The sequence below is a fragment of the Drosophila suzukii genome, chromosome 2L (assembly GCF_043229965.1).
Source record: "Drosophila suzukii chromosome 2L, CBGP_Dsuzu_IsoJpt1.0, whole genome shotgun sequence".
Lineage (NCBI taxonomy): Eukaryota > Metazoa > Arthropoda > Insecta > Diptera > Drosophilidae > Drosophila > Drosophila suzukii.
In genome coordinates, this window is record NC_092080.1 from 19461818 (window position 1) to 19477335 (window position 15518).

Below are 15518 nucleotides of genomic sequence, written 5' to 3' on the forward strand. Positions count from 1 at the left end.
AAATTGTTTTGTTGCCCAGTCGAGGCAGATCTCTCCGGTTGGTTTTTCTCTTTTCCTTGGTCCTTGAACGGGAATTTTCCCAGTCCCATGTGTTGCATGTGGTTCTCCTATCGATTTGTGCGTTTTACGCGAATTGAATTTAAAATGAAATCAATTTTATTAGAAGTGCGATATAAGATGTGGCACAAATGGAAAAACCAAAGAGGATTTTAGAGGATGCGAAGTACATAGTTAGTTGTGTTGAAGAGTGCATCTCGAAGGCACTTTAGACTACTTTTGTAGCAGTTGAAATATTACTTCAGCTGAACTAGCGAAACTCAAACTAGTTATAGATAAAAGATAAGATTTTAAATTGCATTTTATAACTCGAAGACTCTAAAAATCGAAGTTTCACCTCGTTTTGAGTGTTAGAATCTTAATGTTGAGTCTATAAAATATAAAAAAATTATAAGGGGATAATTCTGAGAAAGGATAATAAGGGGATCCTTTAAAATATATTTGCTTTAAAATTATTTTCCCACATTAATCTGACCCTTGATTGGGTTATCACCCTGCGGTCCCTTGCAGTGGCCAAAGTCGGGCAGGTCCCCGGGCATTATTTGGCCTAATGAACTGTTTTTGGGGCCTGGCTTAATGCTGATTTGTGTACCAAGAGCGTACGGCTAAAACCGTTTCACATTCGCCCCGTGGCCCTGGCCATGTGCCAGTTTTGGGAGGGGGGCAGCTCAACCGATTCGCCGCATAGGCCGTGGAGCACCTTGAGCCCAGTAGCCTCCGGACAGGACAGGACAGCCGGACAAAAGGACAGCAGCCGGAAACAAAGAAAAAGACACATCAGGCTGAAGTGTAAGAAGGGCCAAAAGCTCGGCCTTTCAGTGTCGTTTAGTGAAATTGCCTGTAATGTCTCTGTTCAGCATCCCTGTCCCTGAATTTTCGCTGGCTGCTGCTGCTGCATTGTCTAACCACACTATGGCATTAGCTTCTACCTCCTTTCTTTACGACCTGGTCGTGTGTCAGCTCCAGCTGCGGCTTCTTCTGCATTTTTCATTAGCCTGCGCACTTTTTTTTTTGTTTTTCCCGACCACGTTCCTTGGCTCTTGGCCCACCTGTCCGAACTTCCTGCCCCTAGAACCTGGTCTATCCCCCCCCCCCTTGTTGATTTTGCAAGTGCATTTTGCACTTGATTCTGCGCCACTCGGCTCAAGTCGTTGCTTTCTCCAGCAGCTGCATAATAAAATTGTACACGGGCCAAATGGCCGGGGCTGTCGGCATCTGCCTCCTTGGCTATATATGCTGAGAACTGAGTATACGAGTCCTGTCACAGATTTGTTTTCAATTGTTCAAAAGACAGAGATGTGGGTGCGAACAGATAATCTGAAACTTGAAATAAAAATACACGGAATTTCAACAAGATAGGTTGCTGCTTTTTCATTTTAAAGCGGGAAAATTATAATAACTACAATATAAATTTCAGGAATTTACTCTTTACCATTAAAATTATCTTTAAACAAATTTATTCATGGTAGAACTGTTTCAGCCTGAATTGCGCAGTCCAATTTAAAAACCAAAGAAGATGTCAGAAATGAACAAATAAGAAAACACGAACGCAAAAAATGTTTTAATCGATTCAACACATTAGCGACGTATAAAACACAATTTAACACAGCGAAGCGAGCCATGTTATGCACTCGAACAAACAATCAATGAGCACGAATAAATTGCTGTCATTAATGGCCTACACTTCCTGTTTGCCAAGGGGAAATCGCCGACGAGTACATGTTAATTTTCGATGCCGCCAGCCAATTGCGGCAAAACAATTTATTGTTATACATGGGGAAACAAAAATCAATGGCGATAATCACAATGGAAAAGACCCACTCCTCACTAATCTCTGTATAAATGTGACCACTCTGCGGATAACGCTTGTGAGACCTTCATAACGTAATTATCATTAATTATAGGGGCATTATTGTGACGGCGACATGTTTAATTAGGGATCTTGTTGTGAGGCAGAAAAATTACCAAATAGCTGGCGAGCTTGGACATTTACCACGAATTCTGACAAAATAAATTGTTCTCTAATAGCAAAATTATGGATTTTCTGTTTCTTTGCTCTTTGTGAAAAAAAAAGTAAAAAGAAAACAGGTCTAGCCTTGCATAAAAAAATATTTTTACTAAGGTTAAATGTAATATATTATAAAAGTATATGACGTCTTTTAACATTAGGAATAAACGTGTAGGAATAAACGTGTTTTCTTTAAAGAATATATATTTAAATTCATATTTAAAATTCATACTCATATTTATTTATTAGTGAACAATTTTGGCACAATTAAAATGGTTAACCATCAACTTTTTGGACTTGGAAACTACCTACATTGACTTACTGTAAATTAAATGAAGCTACTTTCTGCTGACTTCTTGGCTTCTTTCGATTTTCCATTAAGCTCTGTGTGTAAAAAACACAACATAGCCCACTTTTTTCATTGGCTTCCGTGTGCGGAGTTCATTAGCGATTTGTCGCCTTCATAAGCCAGGCCCGATTGAAAGCATTTTCGACGCTTTGTTGTAATTTTTACAACATTTCTATTTTACCTTCATTTTTGTGGTATTGTTTGTTAGCTCGCATTGCGTGAGATTCGATACACGGAATGGCGAAGCTACTAAGTAAACGGGAGCATGGGGCTCCTGATACCTGTATAAATAGAAAATCCATCCAACAGAGATATCGGCTAACCTGATGATTTCAAAATGGCTGTGCGAAATATTGAACATTGCCAAAAGGTGAAAGTTTAATGAACGCATGGCGTGTGCGTATTTGGCAACTATTATTTTTGTCAAATTAAACTGCAAATATTTGCTGAAAACAATCAATGAGCCACGTGTCTCAATGGGCGTATGCGCAATATGAATAATTTAACGAAATCATGTATATGTGATATCCTACAGCAAAACTATTCCGTTGGGGAGGTTACAAAATCAAACCAGCAGTCAAGCATTACCAATTTAATATTCAGTAAAAACATTTTAATGTAACTTTAAACAAAGTTGATACATATTAGTATATTAAATTAACTTTAAACTTTATTCAAGTCTGTTTAAAAATTAAGAGCCAAAAATATTTTTAAAATACTGAAAACACGATGAAAGCTTACTTATACTATACTTAAAATATAACAAAATTGTAGCTTCAATATTTATATTTTAAGTCAGTGGGACCTAAAAATCATTTATAAATGTGTCCAAAAGTATGAAACAATATATTTAAAGAAGTTTATATCTAGAAAGATCAGTTTTATTAGTGCATACTTTTAGATATGCTTATAATTTTTTCAAAACCGTATTGAGAACCCTTCCAAAAAATTTTCGTAGGATTTTTTAAATTAAATTGCTGAAATATTTATTTTTTTAGGCTTTTAAGATGTAGTTGTTCTTTGTGCTTTAAAGTAGCAACAACGAAAACTTCGACTGCACTTAGTGGCTCAATCACCTGACTGTCGGGCGTCTAGCTAGCCAAATATTTTGAAAACTTCCCAACGGGGCCGCACCTCGTCCTTTTGCTCCTTTGCTCCTTGGCGTCCTTTGCTGGCCCGCCTTTCAATCCTTCTCGTGCATCGCCTCTGCGTACGTGCGTTGCCTTTTTGACTCCCCGGCGGCCTTCGGTGGAGTCTCCTCGTTGTTCGTCAATCAGCGTCGCAAATTGTTGATTACACCTACATTAAGTCAAGGGCAGGACAACAGTTACAGTTCTAGTTCCAGCTACAGTTATGTGGAGCAGCCGATCGATACTTTCTCTCCACTTTCCTCACTTCCGCCCGCTTTCGCTTTCGCTTTTTCTGGCGCTCGCTTTGTGTGACTGCGATTTTGCACACGAAAAGCAAACGAAACCAGAAATCGTGGCACTACATACAAAGTCCATCATGTTCACTTATATACTTCTCGTCCACCGACTATATAGTCAGTCATGTATATATAGTAACATATATATATATCTGTTGGGCTTTCCTACCTTCTTCGTTTATATAGGCCAGCCTGTTTGTGTGCCGTTTTATTTGCCTTATTACTGGCACGCAGCATATTTAGTGGCTGGCTTAGTGACATTGCCTTGTTTATAGTCGCTACTCCGCGGAACAGGATGGCTCAGAGCCCGGGGGTCTAGTCACTCATTAGCCCGTCTACGTGTTGGCCATCGCACGAGTCTGCAATGGAGGGGGTCAGGTGCAGATGATGGCATCTATGACTCGCTTGCTGGGCAATTTAAACTGACATTGACTGGTGTTTGTTTGATTTGCGACCAGTTTTAGAATGGATAAGCCCTAAAGCGACAAATAAATAAAAACGAATATTACGTATACGTACACCCAAAAAAACATAAGGTTAATACCGGTTGTGTTAAAAGTATTTCAGAAGCAGTAATAAAATTAAAGTGTAGATTAAAGACTGAATAAAATAAAGTTTATACTTTACAGTTATATTTCTATATTAAAGAGTATAGAATTTACACCCAAAAAAACATTATGTTAATACCGATTGTATTACAAGTTTTCCAGAGGCAATATTAAAATTAAAGTATAGATTGAAGACTGAATAAAATAAAGTTCATACTTTACAGTTTCATTTCTATACTAAAGAGATTTTATACTCTCTATAGATTTGTGGTATTATTTTTAAGCCAATTAACTTAAATTTAGTACTTTGGAAAGTATTAATTTACTAGTAATCATATCGACGCCAAACCGATACTCAGTACTATAGAATTAGTGTAACAATAGTTGCTTTCCTATGACTTTTTTTTGCGGTGTAGGTTCGATGGCTTTAAATCAGGGGCCGGCACACAGTCAAAAGGCAATTTGTTTTCCATTGTGATCGTACACTGTACGTATTGCGGCAGAGATCGTGCATAGTTATTTCCTACCCTATGCCCGCTTAATGCCTTTCGATTGGGCATAACGATTTTTTGGTTAAAGCCAAAAACTTTGTTTCTAACTCTTTCATTTACAATGGTATAAAACAATTGTACTAAAATGTATTCAACGTTACTTCGAAAACGTTCCACATCATAACCAATATTTTTTGTCAAAAACTATATTGATAAGATCTATATTCTTTTTTTTACAAAGATAAATACAAAAGGTGGACTTCTTAGCTGTCGATTGGAAACTGTTGGTTTGCAGGAGTATTTATTTCGTGGTCTACAGAAACTGAATTATTTAATAATTATTTTAAATTTATTGAACAAGGGATTATTTAATGATTTCCTATTACTGCATGAGCTGCGCTACAGAAATGATATTGTCTAATTTAGCTGTTTGCCGAGCTGCTATGAGGCATGTCGATTTATTTTCTGGAAAATATTTCAAACTATATTTGCCTTGTGTCTTGAAGTGTGCTCCCTTCATCTGCCATATAAGTGTTTAACTCCTGTCAGTGATCTTATTTTTTCAGTTAATGTTCCATATTTTCCATACCTAAGTCTCTCTTCCTATCTATTAAACTATATTCTCCTATTACTTGCTGTTTAACTGTTTTAGTTATCATATCCTAACTGTTAACTGTTTTATTCCGATGTGCGTTTCTGCCTTTATCCAATTAAGTAAAACAAAAATCGTACGAAATTGGCAACCAACCTCTTATGTGTTCCCATTGATGTTGTAATTGATGACAAGAAAGTACTCTTGGAACCAAAACCATAAATTTTAGTATTCGGTTTTACAACCATATTTGATTGCTTTTGCATTAGACGTTCCTCTTGTGATGAGTTGTATTGTATGCTTTTGAAAATATATTTATAAATATTTTAACGATATGTGTACTCCCCCTTAACCACAAACGAGAGACGATCTCACACAGCCCAAACTAATCACAGAACTGTATATATTTTCTATGCATCTGCCCCACAACCACCACCGTCAAAACAATTCAAAAAACCCAATCGCCACCGCTACCGCAACCACTGTGTGTGTTGTTGTCGTCGTCGTGCTATCCGTGCTATCGTTGTCACTCGGTCAATGGTCAATGGTCAATGGTCTATGGTCTATGGTCACGATATCCTGCTGAAAACCCCAAAAGTGCGCCCAAGGACGTGCCGCCTGGTTGGAGCGGGGCCGACGCTGCAGCGTCCAGGATCAGCAGCAGCAGCAGGCCACCTGCCATCGACGCTGGGTGAAGCGGAACCGAGTAAGTGCCACCACGAAGGACCGCCTATCGCCGTGTATATAGTACCCGTAATATCTGTATTCCTGCCTCTATTTGTAAACCCCATCCCCATATCTCCATCACTCGCTCTCTTTTCAATCTCACATATCTTTCATGCACCACTTTCTTTAATGTTCAGCGCATTCCCTGTTAGGTCAAGCAGGCAGAAGATCTTCAACTTTAGTAACCTAAGAAGCTGTCATCTTTATTGCCTATACTAATTTTTTCACTTTGATTTTCATAACGACCCCTTTTATAAATGACGCATTTAGTTAGGGTCACAACAAATGTTTTCATATTCAATACTTATGAATTCACTTTAATCAATAGTATTAAATGTTCTAAATTCATCTTCTATCTTACGGTTGTATAAGATATTTCTCTCGAGATTTTTCAACAATAATGTGTTTTAATAGTATTTTCGTTGTCCATATACATTTATTACTTTGAATAAATAACTTCTTATACTATGATCACAATATATGATCTTTAAGATAGATGGCCATGTTTCAACTTAACTCTTAAATTGAATTTGAATTGTTTAATATTTTTCCCATTGATTCAAACATGAATAATATAAACAATGTTATACATTCTAGTTACATACTTTTAAATTGAGAAATAAAAAGTTTTAGTTTAAAACATTTAATTTTGATTTCCTTGAGTTGTATATAAATAAAAACAACTTTGATTCAGATCTGTTTCAATCATATTCTGATAATGCCCCTATTCATTGGCAGATCCAAGACGCCTCTTTGGGCGGTTCGTCGGACGATGAGGATTTCCTGGGCGTTCTGCGAGGTCCCAGCACCTTTGCGAATGCCTTCCTCTACGTGGGTCTGGGCACGGTGGCGCTGGGCCTCGTCATCGCATTCGTTGGCACCGGCGAGAAGGGCTTCAAAACCACGGAACTAAGACTTATAGGCCCCTCTCTTATAGGCAATAAAATAGTTGATCAAACATCCCAGGTGTTCAGTTACTAATGGGTAATTTCTCTGCAGGATTGGGCCTGATCTGTTGCATTTTACGCATACTCTTCTGCATCTGTCCATCGCACTGCATCTCATCCAGCAAAAAGACGCGCAAGAAAAACGGCAACAAGATTGATGCGGATCACACAACATCGTTGTTGAGGAACGAGAGCAAAAGAGTGTCGATAGCGAGGGGACCCAGTTTTCAGGTGGCTATACCTTAATTTTTGGTGTATATAGTCATGAGATAATTCTATATTATTCCATCTTTTAGCCCAAATACCCCATAGCACACAAACGCAGCCAGAGCAAAATGCTGAATGAGGGAATGGAGGCACTGCGTCAGATAGCCACCACATCCTTGTTCATGCAGAACGAGCAGAAGACCGCCATCAATCGGGTGGTGCCGATCATCAACGAGCCAGATAGCGGTGGTAAGATCTATTTAAAAATTTATTTGGGGTTACATACTTTTGAACTAGCTAAAAAATTGGACGTTAGCAGCAAACGTGATATTATAAATTTAATAATTTTTGGAAGATAGTTTTTTCGATATTTTGACATTTTTTGAGGTATACATGGTTTCGAAAAAACTTTTTTCTTTAGAGCCTTAAATATAATTTTTGAAGCAACAATAAACAAAACAAATTTGTAAAACTCAATCGTCAAGTGAAAATATAAAAAGAATGTGAAATCAAGAACTATAAGACTCAAAGACCCGATGCTGATTAAAACATTTTTATATATATACTTAGAGAAAATTCTTACGTTCTCATCTGAGCTGAAAATGTTCTTCAAAATAGAACGACATTTTTGAAGTTAAATATATTTTCATTTTGCTCGAATCAAGTTTAATTAGCGGCATTTACATTGTATATCTTAACAAATAAACTTTTAGTCCAGTCAGTAGTGTATACTTATGAAAAAGTCGATAAATAAACTCAATTTAACTTTTCTCTTCTCACCACTTCGTTTTAATATTGAGAACATTGATACAAAATGTACTAAAACGGCTTTTAAGAACGAATGTTCTCAATTCAAGAACAATGTACTTGAACAATTCTCTCTCTCTACACAAATCGTGACAATTTGCCATTTTTCGCGGTTCAAGACTGTATAACCTCTTAAATTATATTGTATCTTAACCTGTTTGTTCCGTTTAGATGCTCCCCTGGAGATGAAGAAACTGCAGACGGCTCTCAATGCCTGCGAGATGAGCGACGAGGAGCAGGATCAGGATCGGGAGCAGAAGCAGCAGCAGCAGCAGCAGCAGATTGCCAAACGTACAACAGCCACAACTGCCGTTACGAGTAGTACCACCAAAGACCCAACATCAACAGCAGCCACATCGAGGATAACGAGGGCCACCACCCTGAGCACGGTGGACGAGAAGCCGGACAGCAAGCTGGTGCGTCAGCGGGTGGCCCTGCAGCAGCAGCGAAGGCAACAGCAGGAGCAGGAGCAGTCCACTGTTCCCAAGTCGCAGTCTTTGTCCTCCTCGTCGACGGTCAAGGATTCCCTGGAGGTGGTGGAGGAGACATCCCTGATAGATGCCAGCAATGAGACCACATCTCCTCCACCTGCGTTGCCCAGCAGCTGCAGTACGGGTGCGATACCCCGGCTCAACCGGCCAGGCATCTCGACGGGAGCCACGCCCAAGACGACGAGCACGACCACGACGACGACGCCCACCATCACGGCCCGGCTGCCCACGTCGCAGTCGCATCCGACGAGCTATGACCTGCCACCGGCCCTGCCGCACACCTATTCCGCAACGGCGACGGTACGCGGACCGCTGGGCATGTCCATGAGCAGCTCCGCCTCCGGCAAAGCGTTCGGCATGGGAGGAGGAGGAGTAGGAGGAGGAACTGCCTTCACAATGCCGCCCACCACCACAACGATTAGCCTGCTCCCGCTGCCGGCGCCTCCTCCAACGGTGGCCACGGCCACAGCGACATCAAGTATTCCCGGCCAGGTGCTGGAAGCCACGAGTCTGAGTCTGAGCCTAATGCGACCGGCCACCGCATCCGGCGTGGTGCTGGGCGGACTGACCACCTCATCGTTCACCAACAGCTCAGCGGATCACCACAAATCACATCCGTCATCCGCCGGACCGGTAATGGGGCGTGGCAGCAGCCTACTGCTATCACCCCCCTCGGCGGCGGCAGGGGCGTCGTCGTCGTCGTCATCGAGCAAATTCGAGCCAGAATTGGTGCTCAGTCCGGCTAAGCTTGGCCAGTAGAATTAAATGGGATTTAGTTACGGATTTTAGTTAGCCACCAGGTCTATCTATATATGTATATGTTTGTCTAGGTTCTAGGTACGCGGGTGTAAGTGTGAATGCGCATGTGTGTGTGTGTGTGTTTTAGAGCTATGTGTGGTGTGTCTGTGTAAGAAGGAGTAGTGTTTAGATACCTACATATGTACCCTAAAACTATCTTTTGAATGTGCCACAAGAACCACTAAGAGAAATGAATACACCCCTTAACTGAAACTCTAAAAAAGGTCATGTTCTGAAACCAAAACCAAACAAAATTCAAAAAGAAGAAATATTATTAGATCTATCAATTGGAGACTCCACCTTACCATTCAGAACATGACTCTGATTGTATGTCCATATTATTTCGCTTTCAGTGTCTGAACCTGTCTATTTCCCGAGGCTTGCATCCTCTATAGTTCGCTAAGCCACTTGATTTCTCTGCCCGCCCTTTTGGATGTATCATCCACTCTATAGCTAACGACTCTTTCCTCAACATTCTAGATCTGTTCCTCAGGCTTCAGGTGGCATTAAGATCGCCCAAGTGCTCAGCAAAAAGTTGCCAACCTGCGCTCTTCTAAGCTATCCCAAAATATAAAAAAACATAGCCAGGGTATTATAAAGTTTGTATACCAAACATATCGTTAACTAAATACACAAACCGAAACTAACACTAACTATAATGTGAAACAAAAGAAAAGGAAACTTGGAGCGGTGACGGTCGTTGTCCAAATTGATAAAATGAAATGTATAAGAAAACTACAAAACCCATTAGATATGTATTGAAAAATGTTAGGGGACCGCTATACCCAAGCTAAGCTAAATGGCTAGATGTGCAAACAATATTTGAAATATGTGCGGTTGCGTGTTTCCTTAAAGTCCAAACCAAAATCCAGGGAGTTCTTAAAGTATTAGGCAATAGTTGAATGAGCTCTACAGAATATTAAAAACAGGAAATTTTAAATTTGACTAAAGTGTGCTATAATTGTAATTCAACTCTTAATTCAAAATTTAAACTCTTCATTAAATTGTAATTTTCTACAATTTCGAAGCTTTAGCTAAATTCTATGTGAAATAATGGCTTGCTCTTTCAGCCGGCACGTCCCCCGAGATAAGTGGGCCGAATATAAAATAAGAACTAATACAAACCGAATCCAATAAAATCGAATGTGGCCGTTAAATAAAAAAAGCGCAAATAACTAAATGTAACATCCCTGAAACAAAATGTGTAAGATGCATGTACAGCAACAAAAGCAGCAGCAAGACATAGAAAATTATAAACAAAAATGTATGAATTAGTATGTATGTATACTATGTGCAGAAATTAAAATGAAATATAAAAGAACCCATTGTATGAACTTATTGAAAGGTTGATTTGGAAGGTAATATTAAAGGGTTAATTACTAAAGAAGTTCCTCGCAAGAAAGTTTTTTGCATATATTACTTTTAACCTTAAAACGTAATGAAATGGTTAAATAGAAATCATGCAGGCTTGACAATCCCTAAATCTTTCTTTTTTTGGCAGGTATTTGAGTAATTCGAACTTTCTAGCTAGTATATTAATTTTTGGCCGTTACTAAAATTTGAAAGTTCCACAGGGTGTAACAACTGCAGCACAGGGGGTTTCATTTCCATTTTCTACATCTATCTTACCTCTGGTTTACAAAATCACAGCTAGATGTCGCCCGTATAAACCGCGTATAATGTACACTTTTACGTAGAGTAGTTGTATAATGTAAAATAATCGTGAAAATTCTGGTCCCAAACCTGCAAGGCGATAGGAGATACTATGCGGAAAAGGTCGGAAGGTTCTAGGTCACTTCCTAAAAGCCGTTAGCCAGGTTTTGATTAGGTACCTTTCAAAATTTTTGGCATGGACCTGATGTTAACCACTTGATTGTACCTATATTCCTTTAAAATTAGGAAGGTTTCCTTTAGTATTTGGAATAACAACTCAACTAAACCAAGAAGAAACATTGATCTTGATAGTGGACACCCATGCAAGAACGAAGATATTTAAAACAAGGAAGAACGCTATAGTCGAGTACCTCGACTATCAGATACCCGTTACTCAGCTATATGGAGATATGCAAGCAGCAAAGCGAGATTAAAATGCGCCACCTACCGGCGGTATACAGATTTAAGCGTTATGGGCGTTAGAGTGGGCGTGGCAAATTTTTTTTTGGATCAATCGATAGGTATCGACGAGACCAATACATTTCAGTTAAAATTTTTTATCTAGCATGAAAATTGTGGGCGTCACAGGGTTTTGCGGTTTGTGGGCGTTAAAGTGGGCGTGGCAAACTTTTTTTTGGGTCAATCGATAGGTATTGATGAGAACATTACATTTCAGTTAAAATTTTCTATCTAGCATCAAAACTGTAGGAGCCACAGTTTTGGGCGGTTTGTGGGCGTTAGAGTGGGCGTGGCAGTCTACTGAAACAAACTTGCGCTGCGTAGGAAGCTCAGGAATCTGCACGCCAAATCTCAATAGCCTAGCTCCCATAGTTTCCGAGATCTCAGCGTTCATCCGGACAGACGGACAGACGGACAGACGGACATGGCTAGATCGACTCGGCTAGTGATCCTGATCAAGAATATATATACTTTGTGGGGTCGGAAACGCTTCCTTCTGCCTGTTACATACTTTCCGACGAATCTAGTATACCCTTTTACTCTACGAGTAACGGGTATAAAAACGTTGCTTAAATGAACCAAGCCTTATAAGTATCCTTAATAAATTATAAAAATCATAGGATATATAAGAAAACCATCTCGCCAAATTAAAATTCCTTCAACAATTTGAAAAGATATTTTAGTTTATTTCACTTGTATGGGTTTAAACATGTTTTCCAAAGGGATTTTTGTGTGTTTGTAATTTCTTTTTATCTAGGTAAATATAAGTACAACGTGAAATATAAATTTGTATGCTAGACTTGATTGGGTGGCCTCAGTTAGAGTTATCTGTTGAAGTGAGCTGCCTTTGCTGAGGTCACTAAGCTGCTGTTAAGCAGTGACATCCGTTTACATCTCGTACAATTTCCATGGTCAGCGCTTAGAAAAAGATCTACTATAACAATAATATCGTATCAGTTTTCCTTATATGTGTGTGTTTCTTCTGTGTGTGTATTCGTGTACCCATTACCAAAAACATTTTATTAGAATTCAATTCGTTTCAATTTAGTTCTCATCTTATCAATTCAGTCATGCCAAGCTCCAGAGCAGGGCTCTTCTAAAATATCGATCAGCGCTCAGTTCCAAAAATCATCATCTTTTTTTCGTGAATACCTAAAGTCGGGTCTTTGTTTCATTGTTGAGGATCTAAAAGTGCTACACGGTTATATTTTGTTCAAATTTATGAATACATATTTTAAATACTTGTTTATCTATATTTGCTGCTGTGTGGGCTCTACTACTGTTTGACATTGAGTTTCTAATTGATTAATCGTGTGTGAATTTCTAGGGATTAACATAGACACCAAAAACATGATTACTTATAGTTGGCTTTTTTCGCTTCTCCGTTTTTTAATAGATTAAATTCTTATTGAAATTTGTATTGCTTCTCTATAAGCTGCAATAAAGTATATCAAAGGCCTGTTCGGGCGGCATTCTCGGGGCTTGAGTTCCCTCCCCTTTCAGTGCAATCTTTTGTCCGTTCTTCTTTTCCGTAAAAATTCCTGATAATGCTTGATTTCCATAACATTCTCGTTTTGTATCCGTGTTTGTCGTGGCTATACTTTAAGCTGCTTAAAATAAATATAACATGAGACATCCATTATGTTGTTTCGCGATTAATAAAACATCCGTTTAAAATACCCTTTGCGCATATCTGATAGATATTCAGCCTGTGCTGCTTTAAAAAAAAATTTAAAACTGACCTCTAATTATACTGCACATTATTTTCTGTTTTAGATTTTTATCACACCAATTTATATGCTGGCGGGTTGTTACTCGTTAAGTAATTGTTATCCTTATCAGTTATCTGCAAACACAGATGATACATCTATTTATAACACAAAGCTGATCTTGAAGAGGGCAAAACAGATTGAGTGCGTTGTCAACGCTCACTTTCAACATTTTATCACCCTTGCGCTTCAGCGAAGCCTGTCTTACATGTCTACCAACTATGAAATGCAAAGTAACCGCCACTTAGTACTCTTAGTACACATTTTACGCATAATATGCCTGGGGCTGGGTTACGCCTCGTTCCTATTTATGTACAAAACACCGATATTTCAGATAGCAAGTACCCTCGTTACTTAGCTACTATCACACACACTGACTGAACTTGTTGCTGCCGCATTGTTGCTGTGTCAGAGAGGTTTTACAACTAGTATCATAGCTATTTTGTGAGTATTGCTTCATTTTTATACAGGGTTTTTGGTTACTCTAGGCTTTTTCCTTACAATATTTATTGAATTATTTCCACCTTGATATTTTGCCGTCTTGGGTAGAAATTAAGAGTAGGTTTTAGTAGTTTCAAATCTGAAATTGTCACTGTATTGATTGTGGTAGCAAACGAAATAAAATAAAAAATCATAAGTTCTTGCTAAGTATTTATTTATGTAGTACCCAATTGAAAGTGTATATATTGAAGAATCCTCCGGGCCATTCCGAAGTCATTCATTACACAAGTAAAAGTTCGGCATGTCTCCAATTTAAAACGGCTTCATATTTGCTTTCAAATTAAGACTAGAAACTGGACCTTATTGTCTAAACTCTACTTTGATACTGCACTTCTATATGGCGCGATAAAGTTGCTTATTAATAGATCAAATATGTGTTTGTATGGAAAGTTATCTGACGGTTTGCCTGCACTATGTTTATTTACAGGCAGCGAACGAAGCGGACAAGCGGACCCATTAAAATATGTACATTGTTGTTTGGACATGCCCGCACTTTGATGTAATCGTTTTGTTTGATCAACTTAGAATTGTTGGGAGGGTACAAACAAGTGAGCCCAACAAAACCAAGTTAATGGGTTTCCAAAAAAGAACGACAAAATACGAGAGATCGTGTAAAAGTTTGGCATTTTGCCCTAAAAGTTTATGCTATTTTACAAATATACAATATATGCATATGTAGATGTATATCGCTTATGATTTGATTTGACTTGTTGATTGCCTACGAGCTAATAATACCTTAGGTTTGCACTAAGATTTCCGTATCGTATGTATGTAAGTATATATGTATAAGTATATCTATATATAAGTAATGTATACAATTGTATAATATTGCAATTTCCAAATGTTCAGTTTCAATATGATGTTCTTTTGTATGGTATAGGGCTTGGGGTGTTTAATGGGTTGAGGGTCGTGGACTGGTGGATCAAGGGAGCCACCCATATATAGATTAGAATACAAAATTGCTTGTCTTCACTTGGTTAATAATAATATTACAATTTTTGTTGTCATTTCAAGGGGGTTTTTCGTCGTCCACAGCGACGTCTCATTTACAAATTTGATCCCTATGCTAATATTACTCGCTACAAATATATGTGTAATTATATGTTACGATAGAGATTTTTCTTTACTTTTTGTTTAGGTGTTTGTTAACCCAGATTCAAATGTTGTTTGAATTCACAATACATAATTCGTTTCGTGTGCTTGTCTACCGAAACATATCGCAAACTAAGATACTTTTATACTTTTGTGTTTTTTTGTGCATCAGCGCCATTTGACTTGCATTAAATTGTGTTTAAACGATTCAGTATAACTCCAAGCTCCTTTAAGCTATGGTCAAAAGGCAGACAGGGAAAGGTAATTTCTTTAAATTAGCAACCACTTCCTTACATCGTAAACAAATTAAAAAATAAATCCATTTGATTTAGTGGTTGAACTCTCTAAAAACCCTATCCAAAACGTTTTACAGACCTTAAATAAACCTTCCAGATAGTTTTGTTCAATTATCTGATTAAAAAGTTTTCTTATCCTAGTCTTGTACTCGAAAAATGATCGTTGACTATAATATAATTCTTGAAATAGTAAAACAAGAGATTTTATTCATAAAAATGTGTAAGCATATAAAGAGGAATCTAGCTCTGTAATTCACATAATCAAAAGTACTACAAAGTGTATTACTGAGATATACAATAT

General features: G+C 38.3%; 1 protein-coding gene across 1 annotated transcript in view; it reads left to right on the forward strand.

Moving 5' to 3' along the window:
• The window catches only part of LOC108007252 (uncharacterized), a 28846-nt gene extending 18078 nt beyond the window's left edge, over positions 1-10768 (forward strand). Inside the window, exons 2-6 of the mRNA XM_070994396.1 lie at positions 6070-6177; positions 6936-7134; positions 7197-7375; positions 7441-7600; positions 8330-10768. Of these exons, the coding sequence (XP_070850497.1) occupies positions 6070-6177; positions 6936-7134; positions 7197-7375; positions 7441-7600; positions 8330-9408 (1725 nt within the window). The 3' untranslated portion in view covers positions 9409-10768. The remainder of the gene's footprint in view (positions 1-6069; positions 6178-6935; positions 7135-7196; positions 7376-7440; positions 7601-8329) is intronic.
• The last annotated feature ends 4750 nt before the right edge of the window (positions 10769-15518 follow it).